The following is a 23,464-nucleotide window of genomic DNA, read 5'->3' as shown; positions in this document are numbered from 1 at the left end:
CACTGACCAGTAGCAAGTTCTTTTTTAAATTTATTTTCATTGTTGAGAGTATTACAGATTTCCCCCATTTCCTCCCTTCTATACCCCTCCACCTGGTTCCCACTCTACCCCATGCCTTCACCACACTATTGTCTGTATCAATGGACTACGCATATCTATAATAATAAAAGCGTAATATGCAAATCGACTAAACGGCCGAACGACCTCCAGATTACCACGCTGTGACACCCACTGGCACCAGGCCTGCCAAGGCAAGTGTGATGCGATTGGTTTGGGGGCCCTGCCATCGCTCCATGATTGCCTCATAGAGGGAGGCCCAGGCCACCGGCAAGCGGGGCAATCAATTGGGAGTGGGGCTCTGCAATTGCCCCAAAGAGGGAGGCCCAGGAGGGCTGTGGCAGGAGGGTGGAGCCCCTGCCAGGTGGGTAGGGCCTCCCTCTTTGGGGCAACCAATTGCAGAGCCCTGATATCAATCACCCCAAAGAGGGAGGCCCAGGCTACTTGGGTGTTGGTGTCACTGTGGTGAGTGGGTGTGGCCTCCCTCTGCAGGGCAATTGATCACTGGGCTCCAGGACTGAGAAAGGGCACAGGATGGGCTAAGGGACCCTCCCTAACCCTCCCCCGCCCTGAGGCTTCTAGTCCTATATAATAAATTGCCTCCTTGGGTGGTCCTTTGGGAGTTTACCAGCTTGCAATGACGTTCACTGACTACCAGGGGATGGCATGGAACATGGCAGGTGTCAGCAATGCTGCGCTTGGTAGTGGGTGACAGTGGAGGCACTGCTGGCCCCTATAGGCCTCAATGAGCCAGATCACAGGAGGATGGTGGAGCAGGATGGGTGGCACCAGGCCAAGGGGAGGTATCAGGCGTGGCTGTGGGCTGCAAGGCTGGGGGTGAGAGTTGGGGCCTGATTCCTGCAGGCCCCCCCAAGGACCCTACCCATGCATGAATTCATGCACCAGGCCTCTAATATGCATATAACTTCTTTGGTTAATCTCTTTCTGGCCCCTCTCCTCTTCCCTTTGAGATCTGTTGGTCTCTTCCATGCTTCCATATCGCTGGACCTGTTTTGTTATTTTGTTCATTAGATTCTGTATATAATAAGTAAGATGGTGTGATTTTTGAGGTCTTAAACATCTTTCTTTAGATTTCCTCCAGATATCTTTTTTATGCTGATAGTATTTTTTTAAATCCCCCTTTCTATTTGCTTTTGCTGAATTTAAATACAGTTTATTTTTGTGTGCTGATTTTATATTTATATGCCTACTAAACACTTTTTCTTTTATCTCCATATTTGCCTTTTCTCTCTGAATATATTAGTATCTATCATTTTAGAGCATCAGTCTCCTTTCTATAGATGACTATAAAATATAACTCTGATGTCAAGCAATGAGGACATAAATGTTTACTCCTATCACATATATTTTAGAATTTTCCGTTTTTATTATCTTTTTTCTTGTCTCTGAAGAGTTTGTGCTCAGATCTATTTCCTTTTGTCCTTAAATCTGTTTTCAAATTAGCAAAAATGATAGGATATAAGAGGCATATTGATCTGATAGGGCTCTAGAATAGGCCTTGGAAGGCTGGAGTTATGATCATTTCTCTGTCCCTTCTGTGCTCTTCTGTAACATTCTTCAAGTTAGACTAGGAGAGGGATTTCAAATCAGGTTCTCTAAATTCCTGTCATAAAAATCATTAAAGGAGCTTATTAAAAACATGGGTTCTCAAAGCCGAAGGTATCACACTCCCTGACTTCAAACTATTCTCCAAATCTATAATAATCAAAACAGTATGGTATTGGCAGAAAAACAGGAATACAGGGTAGTGGAATAGAACTGTGACCTCAGAAATAAATTCACACATATTTGACAGCTAATTTTCAACAAAGAATATACAAGGGAGAAATGAAAGTCTCTTCAATAAATGGGAAAACTGGGAAGCTACTTGCAAAAGAATGAAACTAAACTGCCATCTGACACCATACACAAGAACTAACTCAAAGTGAATTAAAGAATTGAATATGACACTTGAAACAAAATGCATAGAAGAAAACATAGGCACTAACCCTACAGACTTTGATCTTAAAGGTTTTTTTGTGATATTGACCCTAAAGGCAAGGGAAGTAAAAGCAAAAAATAAGTGAATGGGACTTCATCAAACTAAAGAGCTTCTGCACAGAAAAAGAAACCATCAACCAAACAAAAAGGCAGCCAACCTAATGGAAGAAGATATTTGCTAATGATACTTCCAATAAGGTGCTAATATCCAAAATATATAAAGAACTCATACAACTCAATAACCACACACAAAAAAATTACAAATATGGGCAGAGTACCTGAATAGACACTTTTCTCAAGAAGACATACAGATGGCCAGCATATATAAAAAAAAAAAAAAAAAAAAGTTCAATATCACCAATTATATTAGGGAAATGAAAATCAAAACCACACAGATATGAACTCACACTTGTTAGAATGACCATTATCAATAATTTAAAAAAAAACACACAAGTATTGGAGAGGAAAAAAATGAAACCCTAGTACACTGCTGGTGAGAATGTAAATCGGTGAAGCCACTATGGAAAATAGTATGGATGTCTCTCAAAAAGTTAAGAATAGAGCTATTATATGACCCACAAATCCCATTTCTGGGTATCTGTCTGAAAAAAAAATTGAAAACACTCATAAAAATCTATATCCCCAATGTTTACTGCAGCATTGTTTACAATAGCCAAAATGTGGAGACAGCCTAAGTATCCTTAAATGGATGATCAGATACAGAAGATTACATATAGACAATGGAATACTACTCTGTCATGTAAAAGATGAAATATTGCCATTTGTGACAACATGGATGGATCTTGAGGTTCTTATGTTAAAGAAAGCAGAAAAGAACTATGATTTCACTAATATGTGGGATATAACAGAAAAAGCAATAAATGAATTAACAAAACAAAAAATTCATAGATACAGACAACAGAATTGTGGTTGCCAGAGGGGAAGGGAACTGGGGAGGTCAAATATAAAGTGATAGGAGACTAAACTTCTGATTGTGAAAGCACAATAGGTTATACAGATATTATATTACAAAATTGTACATCTGAAATTTATATAATGCTATTAATCAGCTAGAGGCCAGTGCATTAATTCCTGTATAGTGGGGTCCCTCTGGGTGGCCTGCAGGGATTGGGCCAAAACCTGCAGTCTAAAACTGCCTGCAGCTCTTCCCTGCAGCTCCCGCCCATCCCAGCCCCACTGTGCCTGCTGAGGGCTCACGCCCAATCAGTCCTGATTAGAAAAGGCTTGTGCTGCCATAGCAGCACTCACCAGCTATCGATATGAGCCCTGCATCTGGCGCCATCCCAAGGGGAGTGGCTGTGGGATCAGGCTGAAATCAGCTCTTCAACATCCCCTGAGGGATCCCAGATTGCGAGAGGGTGCAGGCTAGGCTGAGGGACCCTGCTGGTGCATGATCAGGCTGGGGAGAGCACTTGGAAGTGATCTAGGGCATGTCTGGCCCATCTCCCTCAGTCTCAATTGGTTGGACCCCAGCAGCAAGCTAACCTACTGGTTGGAGCATCTGCCTCCTGGTGGTCAGTGCATGACAGCGACTGGTCGACCACTTGACTGCCCTCTAATGGTCAGTGCATGTCATAGAAAGAGGTTGAGCAGCCTTAGCATATCATTAGCATATTATACTTTGATTGATTGTTTGGTTCTGCTGTTAGGTCTATTTGCATATTACCCTTTTATTAAATAGGATGGTAACTCAATAAATCTAATTTAAAAAACAGATTCTTAGATAAATTTTCAAGGGAAAGACCTGTATATTTTTGTTTGTGTGTGTGTGTAAATAGGAATCTATATATATAAAAGGCTAATATGCAAAGTGTCTCCTCAAGAGTTTGACTGGAAGACCAGGAGTTCAATTCCTCACTATGATGTGAGCTGACCACTATGGGGCAGAATGGAATGAAGGAAGGCCCTGGTTGGCAGCCAGAAGGCCCCTATTGGCCCTGATCGCTGGCCAGGCCTAGGGACCCTACCCATGCATGAATTTTGTGCACTGGGCCTCTAGTTCTATATAATAAAAGGCTAATATGCAAATTGTTCCCTCAACCAGGAGTTCAACCAGGAGTTTGACCAGGAGGTGGGGCCAGCTGGTCAACTACCTTTGGCCCCTTTCCTTTGCTGGCCCTGTCCCGAATTGGCCCTTCACCCCCAATTGGGGGCAGCCAGTTGGACTCCATCCATGCACAAATTTGTGCACCGGGTCTCTATTCTATATATATAAAAAGCCAGCAACCAGAAAGCTGTAATGGCCAGAATGACCAGTCGCTATGATGCCCACTGCAGCCAGTGAACTGGCTGATCCGTGGTGGGGTCCATCAGCCAACCTCTCATGGCCCCTCCCCCAGCCGTCCCCACCCCTGATCACCTGCCCACCCTGATCGCCTGCAACCCCTCCCCCTGGGCTGACCCCACCCTCAATGGGCCCCAATCACCCTAATTGGCACACAGCCCCTTCCCCAGGCTGGCCCTGCTCCTACTTTGATCAGGGGTAGGGGCAGCCAGCCAACCACCTATGGCCTCTCTCCCTGGCCAGCCCTGCCCCTGATGGGCTCCTACCACCCCAATTGGCCTGTGGCCTTACTCCCCAGCCAGCTCTGCCCCCAATCACTCCCACACACACCAATTGGGGGTTGGGCCAGCTGAACCACCATCCACAGTTCTTCCCCACGGCCTGTATTATTTTTACTAATTCAAAGAAGTAGAAAAGGAACAAAGGAGTAGGTGCCCTTCTAGCTTTCAGTTAAAAGAAAAAGGAAAAGAATGGTCAGAGAGCAACAAGAAAATGAGGAAACAGCTCCAATTAGGGGTGGAGCCCACTGGCCATTTGCTTACGGCCCAGTCCTGATCGGGCCCTGATCAGGGTGGCCTGGCTGGACAACCTCCTGCTGTCTCCTCCTCCTGACAGGCCTGGCCCCAATCTGCCCTGATTGGTGCCAGGTTGCTGGACCCCACCCATGCACAAATTCATGCACTGGGCCTCTAGTACATATATAAGTTAACATAAATGATGATCATCAGGGAAGTTTACTTGACATAGGACAAGATTAAGATTTTTTCCATATCTGATATTATTTGATTCTATGAATACTATCGATAGCATTATATTGCCATAATAAAAAGAAAAATTTTATCTACACAAAGGAGCATTAGAGAACCAATGCAATAAAGTTTGGTATTTGGGGTACCTATAAGCACAAATGAAATGGTGTATTGCATACATATACTATTTCATCTGCTCTGTTAGGTCAAATGCTGTTTTAAAGGTACAAGGTTAGAGAAGGGTTGCCATTGACATAATTAGCCTTTCAAAGCATCTATGCCTCTAGTGGTTAACTTGACTAGAAATTTCATTTGTTTTGCATGTAGGGTCATTAACAACCCAGAAAGAGAAATATTTCCTGAAAGAATAACTACAGCTTAATTATTAATGCTACATTCAGAAATGGAGCTTGACTCTTTAGGTAAAGGTTTGTGGGACAGAGTGGGGATGTGTGTAAAAAAGTTGGGACGACACGGTCAAAGTCTAAAGTTGTTTATGGAAGAAAGTCCAGACTTTTCCTGGTTTTGTCAATAAATTACTCTAATAGGTGATGTAAGAATTTTGCAAGGGATAGAGCCATAGGTTCTCTCTCATAGTCTCAGACAAAATCATTCATTCTCCTGTTTCCCAACCTCTGTGTTGGTTTCCGCATTTTCTGGTTGCTCTCTGACCATTCTTTTTCTTTTTCTTTTAACTGAAAACTAGAAGGACACCCTACTCCTTTGTTCCCTTTTTTACTTCTTTGAATTAGTAAAAATAATACAATATGTATAAAATTCATCTAGTATCACCAGCCCTGTTCTTATTCCTCCTCTCATAAAGACTAAATATATTCTGGAGTATTTGGGAGTTCATCCTCTAAAACATAATGGAAATGAGAGATTGTACACCATAATTATTTTTTTGAACCAGTCTCTAAGACCCAACCAACACTTCCTTTTTCTATAGATTTATGCTTTGCTCTGGGTCAGACAGTTGGCTGGAGCCAACACCTACAGGGTTAAACTTAGTTGCTTAAGCCACCCTCTTTCCCCTCCCAATCAGTCCCACTTTTCACAGTAGGCTGGCAGCTGTCCCAAGTGCTTACCGAAGCCAAATGCTTGAAGAGAGAGAGAGAGTAAGGAGCCAGCTATGAATCCCTTCCAGAAAAATGAGTCCAAGGAAACTTTTTTTTCACCTGTCTCCACCGAAGAGGTACCACCTCCACCTCCCAGCCTTCTAAAGAAGCCACCTCCGGTGAGTCCCCAGATTCATTTCTGCCTTTGACAGGAACAAGCTTGCTCTTTTGGTTCTCTTCCTTGGCTTCTTGGAGCTTCAGGCTGAGATGTAATAGGGATTAAAAACTACTTTTTCTTGGGGTTAGAATTAACATGAGAACCTAAACAGGTTTCTTTTACTTGGGAAAGAAAGTAGCAGGAAGAGATAGTTAACATTTTTCATTCGAGACCCAGGCCTTTGCTGTGTTTCATTGTATGTATATTCTGAATTTCTCCGGAGTGAAGAAAAGAAAAAGCAATGGGAAAGTCCAGGGAAACTTGGCAAGCACTCCTGTCCTAGAGAACTGTGCGTGATTGTTCTTTCTTTACCAATATAAAAACGCAGCCCTTAGTTCTCCGTGTCCAGAGTTTTAAGCTGAACACCAAGAGAAGTTTGAGAATAGATTCAGTATCTTACGATGTGTTCAAGTTTACAGTGGGAGGCAGGGTAGAAAAACAAAGAAGTAATAGCGGTATTTTGTATTATATACTTATTAAAACACTTTCAAATTCATTATCTCATTCAATTCTCATATCAAAATCCTCTCATGAAGGGGATACAGTAATCATGGACAATATTTACTAAGTTCTTAATATGGGCCAAGAGGTGGTAATATTCTAATTTCATTGAAATAACAGACCTGAAACATAAAGACAGGTGTAGTGACATGGCCAGGGTCAACACATTTCCTTAGCCAGTGACAATGTTACATAGCTAGTGAAAGTGTATTAACAAAACTTCAGCTTGCAGAATTCTCAAGCTGTGAGCTGAGAAGGTAATAAGTCAATTCATTGTGTCTTTCAAGCAAGTTATAATCATACATTAACATCTATACTAATAAAAGGGTAGTATGCTAATTAGATCAAGTGGACTGGACATCTCCCAGATGTCTAGCTTCCTTCCTGACAAAGCCACAGTGGGGGCTGAGGCAGAAGTGTTTAAGGGCAATCAGGCTGGCAGGGGAGGGCAATTGGGGATACTCAAGCCAGCAGGGGAGCGGTTGGGGGGGCGATCAGGCCAGCAGGCAGAGGTGGTTAGAGGTAATCAGGCAGGCAAATGAGCAGTTAGGTGCCAGAGGTCCCAGATTGTGAGAGGGGTCCCAGATTGAAGAGGGTACAGGCCTGGCTGAAGGACAACCCCTACTTTCCACCCACTCCCTGGGGCACAAATTTTATGTACCAGGCCTATAGTTCTATATAATAAAAGCCTAATATGCTAAATGTCTGGTTGTCTAGTCAGTCATTCAACCAATCAAAGCATAATATGCTAATGATATGCTAAGGACATTCAACTGCTCACTATGATGTGCACTGACCACCAGTGGGCAGATGCTCCAACCAGGAGGTAAGCTTGCTGCTGGGGTATGGCTGATCAGGATGGAGCAAGATAGGTCAGGCATGCCCTGGAACCCTTCTGTGATCCCTCCCTGGCTGGCCAACCTCCCGCATCCCTTCCTAGCCCGATCATGCACCAGTGGGTCCCTCGGCCTGCACCTTCTTGCAATCTGGGATCCCTTGGGGGATGTTGGAGAGCTGGTTTCAGCCTGATCTGGCAGGCCAGGCCAAGGGACCCCACTAGTGCATGAATTTGTGCACTGGGCCTCTAGTATATTAATTTAGGAAGGTTGTTTTTATCTATCCACAGCCACCTCTTCATTATGTTCCTAGATATAAGTGTTCTGCCCATAATCCCAGGCTTTTCAGTTAGTAGTGATGGGAAGATAACCAGATTCTGGGTCTGGGATCAAGGAATGTCTGAGTAGTTCTATATTAAATGAATGAAGAACAAGTAATGTTCATAATAGCTTCTATCACTCCTAAATCAACAATCAATGCAAGCACTTTTAGTAGATAATAGCTGTTTCTTGAAGAATAGGCATCATTGTTTCACATTACCTTACATGGTGACTTAAAAGAAATGCATTTTTCTTCTGTGGAACAGTCTAGAGATTTAAATAGGGGTGGGTGAGAAGCTCATGCTTGAACTGTTGTTTTTCTGTTTCATAGAAAATCTGTGGCTCCAACTATCCACTGAGCATTGTCTTCATTGTGGTAAATGAATTCTGTGAGCGTTTTTCCTATTATGGAATGAAAGGTAATTTTGTGTCCCAAAGTCTTACTCCTCTTCACGCACTCTCACTCCATGTTTGTGATATCTGGTTTTCTTGTATGCATTTATTTCCCTTATGCACTCTTTCTGTCTTCATCCAAATTGGTCTTTTCCTTTGGCCAGGACTTCCAATAAATGCCTTATGGGATTCCACCTAGTAACAGATACAGGCCAGGCATAGAAAGGCCTAATAACAATTTGTGAGAATGTAAGTGGGAAAACACTCACCATCTGAGTTCCAGTCTTCGTATCTGTTCCTCGGTTTTATGAATGTACCATTGCTGAAAAGGAGATGGAAGGAATATTAGAAGGAATATTATCTTTATGATTGGCCTAAATAATGCTATGTGTGAACATAGACTGAAGGGAGGAGTATTGCATTTGTACCCTAAGCACTATCCCATTCACAACTCTGATGGGCACTGCTTCTACTGTGTGGTAATCACTCCTCAGTCACTACACTGCTAGGAGTGTTGAAGCTGAAAATCACCTTCAAAGACCACAGATCAAATGTACTTCTTTTCCATGAGTCACTTTAATGCACCTATCTTAATTTCCTTCATTTTTTTTGTTCACCTCAGCTGTGCTGACCCTGTATTTCCTGTATTTCCTGCACTGGAATGAAGACACTTCCACATCTGTATACCATGCCTTCAGCAGCCTCTGTTATTTCACTCCCATTCTGGGAGCCGCCATTGCTGACTCATGGTTGGGAAAATTCAAGTAAGGAAGATGGAAGATCATACCCTCAGAAGTTCACAGATTAATTGTGCAGAAGCTACCACTTAGAGCCTTTTTTCCCAACCCGTATCATCCATGACGAATAGAATCTCTCTAAGACAGACACATAGGAAGGATATTTCTTTTCATTATCAGTTTTTCCAGTATTTTCACATCCTTTTCAATTAGGAGTTCTTGTTTTTCTTAAATCTAATTTTAATCTTCTATCCTGTAGACTAAGACTAATTCTTGTTCTGATCTCAGGGGAAATAAAGATTGCTAACCACCAGAACATATATAATTTTAGAGATGTCAGTGTAGTTATTTGATATATTAGCCATCTCTTCTCCATGTTGAATCATCCCAATTCCTTTTGTATTTATGAGTCCCTTTTTTCAGTTCTTATACCAACTCTTATTCTCTTCTCTAACCTATTTCTGTAGTTTTCTTCTTAAGAGTTTAAACATTTTTATGAATTAGACCAGTAGTTGGCAAACTCATTAGTCAACAGAACCAAATATCAACAGTACAATGATTGAAATTTCTTTTGAGAGCCAAAAACCAACTTCTGTGCATGGGCCATGAAGTTTCAATCACACTGCACGTGCACGTCCACATGTGATATTTTGTGGAAGAGTCACACTCAAGGGGCAAATGAACTGCATGTGGCTGACAAGCCGCAGTTTGCCGACCAGGGAATTAGACTAATGGTCTGTTCAGTTCAGCATCTTTTAAGTTCCTGAAAATAGCACCAAGAGACATTTATAGGATATAGGATAATGCTATCATTGTCCTCTGTAACATTCACCTCATAGGCTGGAGATGGAGCTTAGGTATCCATCACCCAGTTATTTTCTGTGCACTTATCATCTATACATTTATCTGAATTAGCATTTCTCAAAGTACATTCTGTTGAAAATCTGCTGTATAGGATAATAATGAGTGTTATATAGGAAGATAAAGATATCATGGCGAAATAAGTTTGAAAAATGGTAGGCTGAACTCAGCTTAAAATGTTTCTTTACTGCATGACTTCTTATAGCCTTTAACAGGCTATTATGCACTGAAAACCTCAAAGAGAAGGTTATGGCACATAGTGTTTCCCAAACTTGTTTGACCAAAGGATATTTTTTTTCAGAGTATCTTGTGGACCTAGTGTTTCAAGGAAATCTCTTAGGAAACAATGGTTTATATATCACTTTGGCCTTTATATAGTCATTGTTCTAAAGTATTTAATCAGCGCTTTATAATAGCTACAACCTATGTGTAAAGTACTAAACAGTTTGTTTTTTACTTGACATGGGGATGGTATGTAGGTATCTGAGATCTACTATGTTTGCTCCTTCTATAGTAGGGGTGTCGAACTCAATCAGAGAAGGGGCCAAAATCTAAAATCCAACCTAAATCGCGGGCCGAATGGTTTACTGAACAGTCATAAACTGTCATTGTGATGGAAACTCAGCGGAGTGCAGTGATGACAGCGCAGTGCGGGCCACATTGCAAGGCCTGGCGGGATGGATTTGGCCCGCGGGCCTTGTGTTTGACACATGTGTTCTATAGTATTAGCTACCAAGCCCATCCAAATAGGGAGTTGGCACTATGTGCAGAATAAAAAGCATAAGCTATGGTCTCTATTCAGTTATAGAATAAAAGACTCACATATATAACCAGTACTTCCATTGATTTTTTAAAATGATTTCCTTTAAAGTTGAAGTATACTTCTGGGATATGGTGAACAATAGTTTCCTGTCTATTTCAGAGAAAATACAACAACCTCTACTTATGGCTTCAATCTCAAACCTTTTTGAAGTATTCTTTATTTTTTAAAATTACTTTTATTGAGGTATAATTAAAATAAGGTTCAAAATCCAGAAGTCTTAGTGTAAAGCTTGATGAATTTTCACATATTTGTCACCATTACCTAGCTTACTTTCCCTAGAGTTTTTGTACTCAATGTTCCTCTCTCTCGCCTTCAAATTCTCCCACAGAGATGGTCTTTTCCTGTACCTAGAAGCCTGTTCAAATCTCTGAGAGCTTTAAACAAACAAGACTATTGTTGACCTTCCTTTCAAACTGTCTTCTTTGTCTTATTACCATTATCTCCAAATTTTTTTTAAAAGAATCATTTATATTTGTTGCCTTCCTTTCTCATTCTTCATTATCACTCCCGAGGGCAGAGTAATATGATGTAATGCAATAGAATCCAATTCAATTTGATCTGATAGAATTTAATTCAATAAGTGTTTATCAAACTTCCATTTATTAAAATAATCATGGGGAGTAAAGAGATGAGTGAGACACAAATACCTGTTTCACACTGTTCATATTCAGCTGCTGTTAATGAAGAGCATCGGATTGTGGTAAGTACAATAAAATGTAGCATAAATCATCTCTTTATCCTATTGAAATTCCTCTCTAAGGATAGTGATCTCTTTTTAAAAAAAATCCTCATCAGAGGATTTTTTAAAATTGATTTTTAGAGAGAGTGGAAAGGAGAGAGAAAGAGAGAGAGAGAGAGAGAGAGAGAGAGAGAGAGAGAGAGAGAGAGAGAGAGAGAGAGAGAGAGAGACATTGATGTGAGAGGGACATACTGATTGGTTGGCTCTTGCAAGATACATACCCTTGACTGGGAATTGAACCCAAGACCTTTTGGTCCTTGAGCCAATGCTCTAACCACTGAGCAAAACCAGCTAAGGTGATAGTGATCTCTTGTTGACAAATTCCAGCAGTCTTTTCTAGATTCTTATTCACTTTGAATTTATTTTGACATTTTAGTCTGTTTATTGCTCCTATATTCTTGAAACTTCCAGGGCTTCTCTAACACTGCATTTTCTGATTTTTTTTTCCATCATACTTTTTTGGATTCTTCCTTATTTGACTTTTGTGGCTTTTGTTTGCATCACTCTTTTCTGAATGTAGGCAATTCCCCAGGGTATATATATATTTTTTTTACTATTTTCTATTTCCCAAAATTCTTTTTTATCTAGCAGATCCTATGGTGTCAATATTAGCAATATGCAGATAGCTCCTCCAACTCTATAATTTCATAATTGCATAGTGCCATTCATCTCCTGGATATTCCACCTTAAGCTCACTTCCCAAACCTATACACTCACATTCAATCAGTTATCAAGTTCTACCAATTCTATTTCTATAATATCTCTCACATTTATCCCTCTTCAACAGTGAATTTCACTGCCATTAATTGCCACAACTCGCGTTTTGGTCTTCATTACCTCTAAATTGGGCTATTGAACTGGACAAGTACAATGTCATCACAGCCTACCATATCCTTTTCTTACAATTGAGCCTATACATGACTGCCAAAATAATCTTCCTGAAAGAAATCTCTGTTCACATTGCTACTCTGCTCAAAAATTTCTGCTGACTCATCCTTACTGACCTTCCTGCTCTTATTGTCACACTCCCTTTCAAGACTGTTTACTAAAGAAAAACTGAATACTACTAATGTTCCCCTAACAATAGTCAGTGCATATCTTTTCTATGTCTGTTTGCACTATTTCTACTTCATGGAATTTCCTTCCTCCAAATCCTATAAGGCTTAGTTCAAAGGCCACCTATGTTATGGATTATTCTCTGCCCCTCACTCTTATTGCTAGTCAGAAGTAACCTAACCTTCTCTGAACTTTTATTTTTTACCCCCATATGACATTTATCAAATTCTATCTTATTATAATTATTTGTGTATAAGTCTAATATTTTCTTCTGAAGAGAAAATAAGATCTCATATATATTTTTATCCACAGCACCTAGAAGAGTGCCTAATAAATGTCTCTACTAGTAAATTTATTCACCTTCATATACTCAAATGTAAGCTAGTGTGGTGATATACCCAAGAAGTGTGTTATATATGTGGCTGTATGCCTTATTTCAATATTTATAGTTCTACATATGAGGATAGCTGTAGGCAAGCAGGAAGATGACTTTTATCCCTAGTATTGGTTTTCTATACCTTGTGCCCTATGCTTTTCAGTCTGGACTCAACCTTGGCAATCACAACCACTCTCTTAAACGTGTTTATTGTCAAATATGCTTTTGGATATCCCTTCTACACTTCTTTCTCTTTCTCCTTAGTGATTTTTCAGCATTTCCTCCCCTCTCCTATCTTTTTTTGTCTGGTCAGAAATTGCTCTCTTCACACTAGGTATCTTCCTTTGCCATCACTACACATACCCCTCAGTTCCTAAGCTCTAATTAAAATTACTTCTGGTAAAATTTAAAAGATCTTCTATTTCTTTTTCTTTTTCCACATTAACCTGACCACAATAAACCTGAAGGACAATGAACTATGAGTTAGAAAGTAGAAGTTCTTAGACCTAATGCAAATACTAATTGGAATATCACTTTAGGACTGCCTTTTGATCTCTTTGGATTCCATTTTCCTCATTTGCAAATGGAAGCTAGGTCAAGTCTATTTAAAACAGGTCTGTGTTATATGGTTTAAATTACAATGATTCCAGTGATCTCATTTCAAATGTGGGCTTTCCATGTCTCTCTCGACTTTTTTCTCCTTCTATTAATTTCCTGCCATTAGATTCCTTTCTTATGTTTTTCATATCCTATACTAATTCCCTGAGTCTTTTACATGAAAAGTTGCCTATTTTCCTTCTACACCACTTACACTTCTCTTATTAATTTAGTCCAATAATTTGATTTTTCTCTGATCTCCCTACTCAGACTCTATTACTCCAGCTCAGATTCCTTTTGATTTTTCTGTCTGATGATCTAACATAGATTATCTCTTTTGGCCTTTTTTCAGTCCTTTTTTCATTCCATTTTTTTCTATTTTTTCCTTTTATTCCAACAAAGAGAACGTTTCTCTAGAAGGCCCTACAAAATGTTTTGCGAAACCCTGGCCCCTTCTTCTGATATTAATTAGTCACCCAACTTGTTATCCCCTACTTGCAGTTGAAAAACATCTCAAAATATCCTCTTCTTCTCGTTCTCCGACTTTAAAACATCATCGCTCACTACAAATTTATTCTGGCCTCGACATATCTGTATCAGAGCAGAAATGCTCTGTGTGTGAGGAGAGTAAGGGAGAAAAGAGAGGTAATACACAAGAAAGGAGCTTGAAGGGAATGTCCATTACCTCTAACACAAGACAAAGAGTTTGTCTCTCTTTTTCTAGTCTATTTACTTCATTTACCATTATTACTTCTATTTGCATTTCTCAGGAAATTTTTTTCCTCCTCCACCCCTTCCTCTTTTCACTTTATTTATTCTGGCACTGAGAATAGTATGAACTCTGAGTCTGAATTGCTTAAGTCTCTGAATTCTGTTTGGATTGACTAATTTAACTCTCTCAACAGGACAATTATGTATCTATCCTTGGTGTATGTACTTGGCCATGTGATCAAGTCCTTGGGAGCCTTACCAATACTGGGGGGACACATGGTACACACGTAAGTAAAATCATGGAATAAACAGATCTATTTTTCTTCCATTAGGTAAACCTCTTATGCTTTTATTACAGATTATTTTCTGTTTTCTTACCAGAGATATCCCTTTATTTTACAACCTACTATTGTTTTATTACCAAATTTGTTAAGAAAAAGTTATTTACTAGTTGAACTCTTTCATACTTTATCTGAATTCATTTGTTTTTATTAAATATTTGGGGATTTTTAGGATGCCTAGCTGGTATCCTCTTCATAAAAACTCATCGTATGCTTAAAACTGTTATGTCCTCCATATTCCCTCACCTATGCATCCATTCATGCATCTGTACTTTACCAGGGCTAAAAAAAATGTCTGTAACATTTCCTTGTAATTCATTGTAGAAGTCATATTCAAGCTTGGATATTTTCCATTTACATGTGGTTGCATATATCGCAGTTGCTCTATCCATTTTTACTAAAGCTACTGATGTTTATGAGGCAAGAAATATTTGATTGCTTTTGATGTCTGTTGGTTCAATCAACAAAGAGGATTACAATTGTTCATGAACCAGGTCATATGTATTCATGTTTATAATGTGCCTATACATGTATTCATCTAGTGAGTTAAGAACTTTGTTTGAAATTTAACAAATATTAGATACCCTCTTATTGTTGTCCCATTAAAAATCAATGACACTTCTAATAATTATGATGATTTATAAGGTCTTTTTATTCAAGTGTCTCTTTGACTAAGACAAAATTGATAACCAGAGTTTTAATTTTGAAGTTGCCATAGTACCTACTTCTATTTGTTGTACACAAGGGATAAATGGAAATGTCAGGGACAAAATCCCCCCATGTAATAAATACTTCCTGGCAGAGACTCAAGGTTCACAAAGCTCTTAAGTACCCCCAAGTCTTTCCTAGGAGTGAAGACAGATGGAAAGTGCTCACAGGTTAGAATGTAAAGGGATTTTTATCCTTGTATACATTTTTCCCCCTCTTGTAGCTCTATATTCAGTTTCTACTTATTATGTTTAATATCAATATGGTTAGTGTCCTTGCCTCTTCATTTCAGAGTCCTATCATTGGGCGGCCTGAGTCTAATAGCTTTGGGAACAGGAGGTATCAAACCCTGTGTGGCAGCTTTTGGTGGAGACCAGTTTGAAAAAACACATGTAAGAGTCCTGTTAATCATGTATTTCTAAGAGTGCAGAGCAGATGTTAAAAGAGGTACCTGGCAGGTAGCCATTTGCCAACATTGGTGAGATGATATCTGAGGAGTTATGTTCCATTCTGGGTATGGGTCATTAATAGAGAGAAAAACTGAAAAATGTTCAAAAGAAAGTGACCAGGGTGGTATATGTACTAAAAAAAATTATGAAGAAAAGTTGAGGGAAATGGAGATAGCCTCAATAAGAATGAAAAATATAAAAAAAAAGAAAAAGAAAAATATAGCTTTCTATAGATTTTGGACAGATGTCAGGAATTAAGCCTGAGACCAATGAGTGAAAACTATAGGAAACTAGCTTTTTGCTTGAAAGAAAGAAAAACTTCAAATAGAGTTTGAAGTAATGAATTTACACTCACTTGAAGTATTTAGGAAAAAATGTCGTAAGCACTTTGAGAATGGGAGGGGATGAGTAGTATAAAGATGATTTAATATCTTTAACTTTGAGATTCTATGAAAGGGCAAAGTGACCAAGCAGAATGAGTTTCTTTAGACGAACTTGTCTAGATCAGGGGTTTTCAATCAGTGTGTCACAATAATTTTATAAACATGCAATGCCTGACTATTTAGTCAGGAGTACTGACCTCTTTCCTTTAGATTGCCAAATAAAAAAATAACAACAGCCAACACAATAGTTATCTGGTATGAATGAATCAAAATTATATCTATTTTATGTGTGTGTGTCAGATTGGTAAAAAATATATTTTTTGGTGTGCTGCAGAATTTTAGTAATTTTAGCAGTTTATGTGTGCTATGAGATGAAAAAATTGAAAATCACTGGTATGGATGAACATTTTCTCTTTTCCTAAATACTTTACATTGTCAAAGGGAGGGAAACCAGTATAAAAGAAGTAAAATTGAACTTGTATAAGGAAGTAGTGAGAACTAAGCAGGGGAACTGTCTATTCTTAGATCAGCCGAATTTTCTAACTTTGTTTTTTGCTCTCAGTTTTCTGTTTTGGTCTGTCTTCATGTATATATTCCCTCTTCTATAGATATTTATCATGCTTCTAGTTTTTCTCTCTCTGTTTTCTCTGTGTTTTATCTTCCTGTGGTCTTAACTCAAATAGTCTTCTATCCTTCAGACCATTTTAGCAATCATTTGGTATCCTTTATATGTCTGGGGGGTCCAGAGTTCATAATTGCTTACTGAATTTGGAGAAATAACAAAACTTTGGCAAGTGGGATTCTGTACATTATAAATTATACAAATATGTGTGTGAAATAAGGTTTAAGTAGGGAGCAGAAGAAGTGAAACACACTGTAAAATAGAAAATGGGAAGGACAGATTGTCCTGTGTCAGAAAAAGATGCGGGGTGCCAAAATGAAGCAGAGCAGTACGCAATGAATAAAGCATTAGCAACTTTATTTGAAAATTGCTTCATTTGGTAACTGTTCCACAAAGATATTTAATCATAGGATAAACCCATCTCCAAGTTTTCATCAGCTTCCTTTTATACTCTCTGGCAGACTTCCCATAAGCACTAGGTAAATTACTTGATCAGCAGTTTACTTGGCTGTCCTAAGTTCTAATGCTAGTCCTGCCACACATTCCACAAAATATTTTCTTTAACTCAATCAATCATTTGCTTAATTTGGTCAATAAATATCTATTTAGTCTGTGATATATGCAGGTCTTATGGAAGGCAGTGGGGATTACAGGAATGAGCTAACACATTTATGTCCTAAAGGAACTCACAACCTACTGAAAGAAACAGATATTAAATAAAAAAATAATATCATAATAGGTATACTGCTATATATCTAGTATATATAATAGAACACAGTAGTGGCATAGTATACAGGATGATTATTTTTGGTCCGGGAAAAGGGGTAAAAGAATGTTAAAGATGCATGTTTAAACTAGGGTTTGAAAGATGGGTAAATGTTTGTACAGGGTGAGCCAGGTGTATATTTGAAAAATGGGTAAATGTTTATTTATGGTCAGACAGGTCTCAAGTCTAAGTATATGTGCTTCTCGCTGAATATGAACATTGGGTCGAGTGCAGCTAAGAGTTATATTGAACTGATAATGTTTCCTTTTTGTTTCAGGAAGAGGAACGGAGTAGATACTTCTCAGTCTTCTACCTCTCCATCAACGCAGGGAGCTTGATTTCTACATTTGTCACGCCCATGCTAAGAGGTTAGAATCTTTTCAGAGGGGCCCTCAATAAAGCTCGATTTGGCCAGACAAAAATCTGTCCAAGACTTCTTGCTGTTCATCCCCTTATAAGGACTCAAAAACCTGAGATCATCTCTTTCAATCTTGATTTGTCTGAACCCCCCCAAAAAAGATTGTGGATGTTTACGTCTACAACCTGAAAAACTTGAGCTTGCAGAGCATCAAGGACTCAAGATTCAGGATTGCTTTTTTTTCTCTTTTTCTTTAGGAGATGTGCAGTGTTTCGGGGAAGACTGCTATGCACTGGCTTTTGGAGTTCCAGGATTGCTTATGCTGATAGCTCTTGGTAAGTCCAGTGGGGCTGAGGAAACTAATAACCACTGATGCCGGCCAATGGAAGGCCTCGGGTAAGCAATTTACACAAATGATTTTACCCATTCCTCATACTCTTTTAGGTAGGTGTTACTGTAGGGGTTTCCCCTAAACATTGGAGATAAATTCACTGAAGTAAAAAACCTTTTCTAAAAAGTGCTCAAGGTTACACAACTAATAAGAAGAAATCTTTCTAGAGAGCTTTTCAAAAAATAACTGAGCCATGGGCTTGATGTAGGTCCAACTAAATTAGTTTCTTTGTGGAATAGGGCCTGAGCATCTGTACTTTTTAAAATATCTAGGTAATTTTTATGTGTCGTCTCTACACTACAACATGTAGGGAAGCAAGGAAGATAACCCTTTCTCTCAAACTAGTTTATTTCACTGGGTAATTGAAAGATACATTTAATTCTTTGAGACTTATAAAGTCACTTCTGGGTTTAGCTGTTTCTGCCCTGTTCTGCAGTTCTCCCAAGGAGCACTGAGAATATGAGGAGCCAAGAGAATAAGAGGAGTTGGATAAGTAGGTGGTGACTCATGCAACTTAGATCAAGTGGCATTCCCAGTAATGAAAGAGGAAAGGGGTTGCTTAGTTTATACAATGTGATGAAAAATTTGGACATGATTGTTTCTAATCACTGACCTGGAAACCTGTTCTCACTCTGAGCCTTTGGGTAACACCCCCTTGGAAGATGTCCAGTTAAGACACATAAAAAACTCAATAGAGGAAAAAGAGTCCAGAGTCTCACAATGTTCAGTGTGATTGTTTTCTATCAGGAGGTGGCTAATAGTAACACTCAGATTCCAATTCCACTTCCAACGAAATGCTTGTGTTCTTCAGGAGAGCTATGATAATACTGCTTCCTTCTCCTTTTGAAGCCATTTTCCCAAATAGTTTCCTGGTTTTCCAGTGATTAGGACTATGTCTTCTTCTCTGGATTATTGTCGAATAATGATGTTTACATAGAGTAATTATGAGACCAAAAGAGATGCTGCAAGGGAAATTTTAAAAATAAATTATGAAAGCTAAGCAAGCATAGCTATCATTACTAGTCAGCTGCTTCACTTTTCTTGGTTCTAATAAATAACTTAGTCCTCTGGCCTTTCACTATAATTTAATTAATCAATTTTTGAAAATGTATTCATTCAACCAAACATTTATTTAATGCACCTGTTATGTGTCAGATTCTGTGTTAGATACTGGGGTCACATTGGTGCATGACACAACTACAGTTTATGCTTTCAAAAAACTTATATAGTCTAGCAGGAAGAAGGACAAACAAGCAGACAAAATAGTACAGTCAGTGTCATAACTGGGGAAGTATATAAAAAGCTATAGGAACACAGAAGAGGGATGTCTGACTAAGACTTTGAGGATCAAAAAACGTTTTCCTAAAGAAATGACATCTAAGGGGAGAACTAAAGAACTAACAGAGAAGAGATTGGAAGTGAAACAGAAATAAGACATGGTATCTGTAAGACAAGGAAGTGAGAGTTAGTATGACATATTCAAAGATATTAAAAGGATTCAGATCGCCTGGCACATAAATGAGGAAAATTAAGAAATAGACAGAAACCAGTTAATGAGAGTTCTAATTCTTTAAGCAACTAAAGAATTAGAACATTATCAGGAGAGAAGAGTGAAGAGCTATAAAAAGATTTTGAACAAAGGAATGACTGTCAGATTATTATTTTTCAGTAACTAATGTGGGCAAAGGGTGGGTTAAAAGTGAGTGAAGAATACTGTTTATCTTGATTACTGAAGTTTTGGCACTTCATTAAATTTTGTGCTCAAGGTGAATGCCTCACTCAGCTCACCTTGTCTCACTTGGTGGAATTGATAAAACTTGAATTGATTCAATATGTGAAGTGAGGGTTCTGACTTTGAGCAGCGGGGTAGAGAGGGGGGTTATTAACTAAGATAATAATGAAGAAGAACAGGTTTGGGCCAATACCAATGAATTTAGTTTTGAATATGTTACATTTTAGATCTTGTAACATATAGAGTTCCAAGCAGTTATTTGTAAGTACAGGTTTAGAGCTCAGAATAAATGTTGGGTTATAGAGAAATATCTAGAGCTATGAGTTTAAGTATAGCAATTAAGCCGTGAAAATAGTGAAAATAACTAAGAGATAATAAGAATAAAGCAAAAGGAAGGCTAGGATAAAACCCCAAGGAATACCAGCATTTAAAGATAGGCAAAGAGGAAAGGCTCACAAATGATATAAAGGAATGGCCAAAGTGGCAGTAGTATTCTCTTGAGTCCCAAGGATATTTTAAGAAGAAAGGAAATCATTCTGTGACAAATGTCATTGAATGAGAAATTGAGTTAAGGTAAAAAATGTACATAAAATATAGCAACAAGAAGGTCATTAATTTGATGACATCAGTTATGGAATATTGGTGGAGATTTAAAATTAATTGGAAAAGATTGGGAAGTGAATAAGAAATAGGAAAAAAGGCCTGGATGGCATGGATCAGAGGTTGAACATTGACCTATGAACCAGGAGGTCATGGTTCAATTCCTAGCTAGGGCACATGCCTGGGTTGCAGGCTGGATCTCCAGTGGGGGGCATGCAGGAGGCAGCTGATCAATGATTTTCTCTGATCATTGCTGTTTCTATCTCTCTCTCCATCTCCATTCCTCTCTGAAATATATATAATATTTCTATATAAAAATATATAATATTTCTATATAAAAATATATATAATATTTCTATATAAAATAGAAATATATATATAATAAAATACTACTAAATTAAAAAATATATATTTTATTGATTTTGTACAGAGAGAAGGGAGAGAGATAGAGAGCTAGAAACATTGATGATAGAGAGTCATCCACTAGCTGCCTCTTGCACACCCCCTACTGGGATATGCCTGCAACCAAGGTACATGCCTTTGACCGGAATCGAACCCGGGTCCTTTCAGTCCCCAAGCCGACACTCTATCCATTGAGCCAAACCGGTTTCGGCAATACTACTAAATTTTTAAAAATATATATATTTTATTGATTTTTCACAGAGAGGAAGAGAGAAGGATAGAGAGTTAGAAACATCGATGAGAGAGAATCATCGATCAGCTGCCTCCTGCACACCCCCCACTGGGGATGTGCCTGCAACCAAGGTACATGCCCTTGACCGGAATCGAACCCGGGACCTTTCAGTCCACAGATTGATGCTCTGCCACTGAGCCAAACTAGTCCCAGGAATACTACTAAATTTTAAGTAGGAAAGGGAAAACAGTATTTATAGCTCTAAGGTGACATGGAGTCAAGAGAGGGTGTGAAGCATGTTTAAATATTATTGGGAAGACTCCATTAGAGAAAGAGGTTGAAGATAATAAAATCAGTATGAAAGCACACATAAGAATTACCTTTGTACAGGAGGAAGAACATTACTTTCACATAACTGGAGGAAGGAGAAGATGAGTGTGGATACAGGAAATAGATTTGATGGCAGGAAGATCGGGGAGTTTCCATTTTCAAGACATAAGAGGCAACATGAGGGATATGATGAAAAGGGTTTCTACAATAAATTTGACATGTTCAGTGACTAAAAGTAACCTCCCAGAGTTATCTGGTCATACATTCCTAACTGGCCAGGCATATAACTGCTTTAGTAAAATGTTATCTTTGCCTTCCACAAGCCCTGTCCATTGTTTTTGTGCATCTGGGTTAATACAACTTTGAAATGCCTCTTTCCCAGACCCCTCAAAGGTGTAATCACCCTCAGAGGAGCACATAATCTTGCTAATTTGTAATCCAATTCCCGCCTTGCTTTCTCCATCTGTATGTAAGATTCTTTATGTCCCCTTCTTAATCCCAAATGTATATAAGAAACCACATGACTGTCATTCTCCAGAGCATTTGAAATCTTGCTTCCTGGCATTGTCATCAATTTGGCTCAAATAAACTCATACGGTTCCCTACAGATTTGGACATTTCTTATATCCACAAGGAGAAGATACTAGAAACTCAAGGTCCTTACTCATCTTCTTTAAAAGTAGCCTTGAAGTTTAAATGTGACCTTTTTGAGTTGATTACCTGGCCTTTCTTTCATCATTCCAATGTCACTGTTGAGATCAGATTCCTGAGATTCCAGCCTCTTTCTAGGATCATTCTCAGCCTCAGGGGCAGTTTATTCCCTATCCAAAAGCTTCCTCTTGCCTACGCACCTCTTTATTTGCCCATTCTGTTACCCAGAATTAGCATCCTTTCCTGAACCATTTTCCCCCCCTATCAACAATAAGAAGGTTATAACTGTAAAGAGTGCTGTTTGGAGGAGCATGGGTGAAATGGAGGATGAATAAAGAAAAGGTGGTAGCCTGAATCTGACAGAGAGGCATGGAGAAATCAAAAAGTTAAGTTCGGTAAAAATAAGGCAATTTAGGCATTCTTGTGTGTAAGGATATTGGAAAATGCTACTGACAAGGCATCTTTGGTAGATGGTCTGCTAGAGGGACATCTTGCTGGAGCAGGAAAATCCCTTAAGGAGGAAAGTATATCTACGCTGCAGTACCCCCATTGATTTTAGCTAAATTTAATAAACTTGAATCAAAAGCACTTTATAATTATAAAAGTATTATCAGCTCATCACTGATTATTTGGAAAGTATAAGGAAAAGTAAGAAAATAAAATGTGTCTACAATTAGCTGAGGGGATGTGATTAAAGAATAAAAATGTAGATTAAGGGAAAAGAATAAGTTTAAGAACAGAAATAGTACAGAAGAGAATTTTTTGTAGGAATGATGAATAGTGGTTAGAACATTACCGTATTTTCTGGTGTATAAGACGGCCCCCTAATTTTTACAGTTAAAACCTAGGTTTAGGCCTATATTCGCTGTATAAGACTACCCCCCACTTCCAAGGCAACACCAGTTCTTTTTTTAATTGACCGCCTCTCTGACTCTGGCCAATCTGAGCAGGCTTTTTACTAGAACACTGTATAGCTTCGGGTACAGAACATGTATAATTTGCATGCATAGAAAGCCTGCTTGGATTGGCTGAGTTAGAGAGGTGGTCTATTAAAAAAAGAACTGCCGAAACCGGTTTGGCTCAGTGGTAGAGCGTCGGTCTGCGGACTGAAAGGTCCCGGGTTCAATTCTGATCAAGGGCATGTACCTTGGTTGCGGGCAT

At 38.8% G+C, this 23,464-nt stretch overlaps 1 protein-coding gene across 2 annotated transcripts in view; it reads left to right on the top strand.

Moving 5' to 3' along the window:
• Window positions 1–6,159: 6,159 nt before the first annotated feature.
• SLC15A2 (solute carrier family 15 member 2) overlaps window positions 6,160–23,464 on the top strand; it is a 31,390-nt gene continuing 14,085 nt past the window's right edge. The window contains exons 1-7 of one of the 2 annotated variants that reach the window (XM_045583953.1): window positions 6,160–6,349; window positions 8,377–8,464; window positions 9,061–9,202; window positions 14,533–14,625; window positions 15,680–15,779; window positions 17,885–17,975; window positions 18,223–18,300. In XM_045583953.1, coding sequence (XP_045439909.1) covers window positions 6,245–6,349; window positions 8,377–8,464; window positions 9,061–9,202; window positions 14,533–14,625; window positions 15,680–15,779; window positions 17,885–17,975; window positions 18,223–18,300 — 697 coding nt within the window. In that variant the 5' untranslated portion in view covers window positions 6,160–6,244. The remainder of the gene's footprint in view (window positions 6,350–8,376; window positions 8,465–9,060; window positions 9,203–14,532; window positions 14,626–15,679; window positions 15,780–17,884; window positions 17,976–18,222; window positions 18,301–23,464) is intronic. The other variant, XM_036447030.2, reaches the window with a different exon arrangement.

This window comes from Pipistrellus kuhlii, unplaced genomic scaffold (assembly GCF_014108245.1).
Source record: "Pipistrellus kuhlii isolate mPipKuh1 unplaced genomic scaffold, mPipKuh1.p scaffold_m20_p_2, whole genome shotgun sequence".
NCBI classification, from domain to species: Eukaryota; Metazoa; Chordata; class Mammalia; order Chiroptera; family Vespertilionidae; genus Pipistrellus; species Pipistrellus kuhlii.
This window is presented reverse-complemented; position numbering and strand designations above follow the sequence as displayed.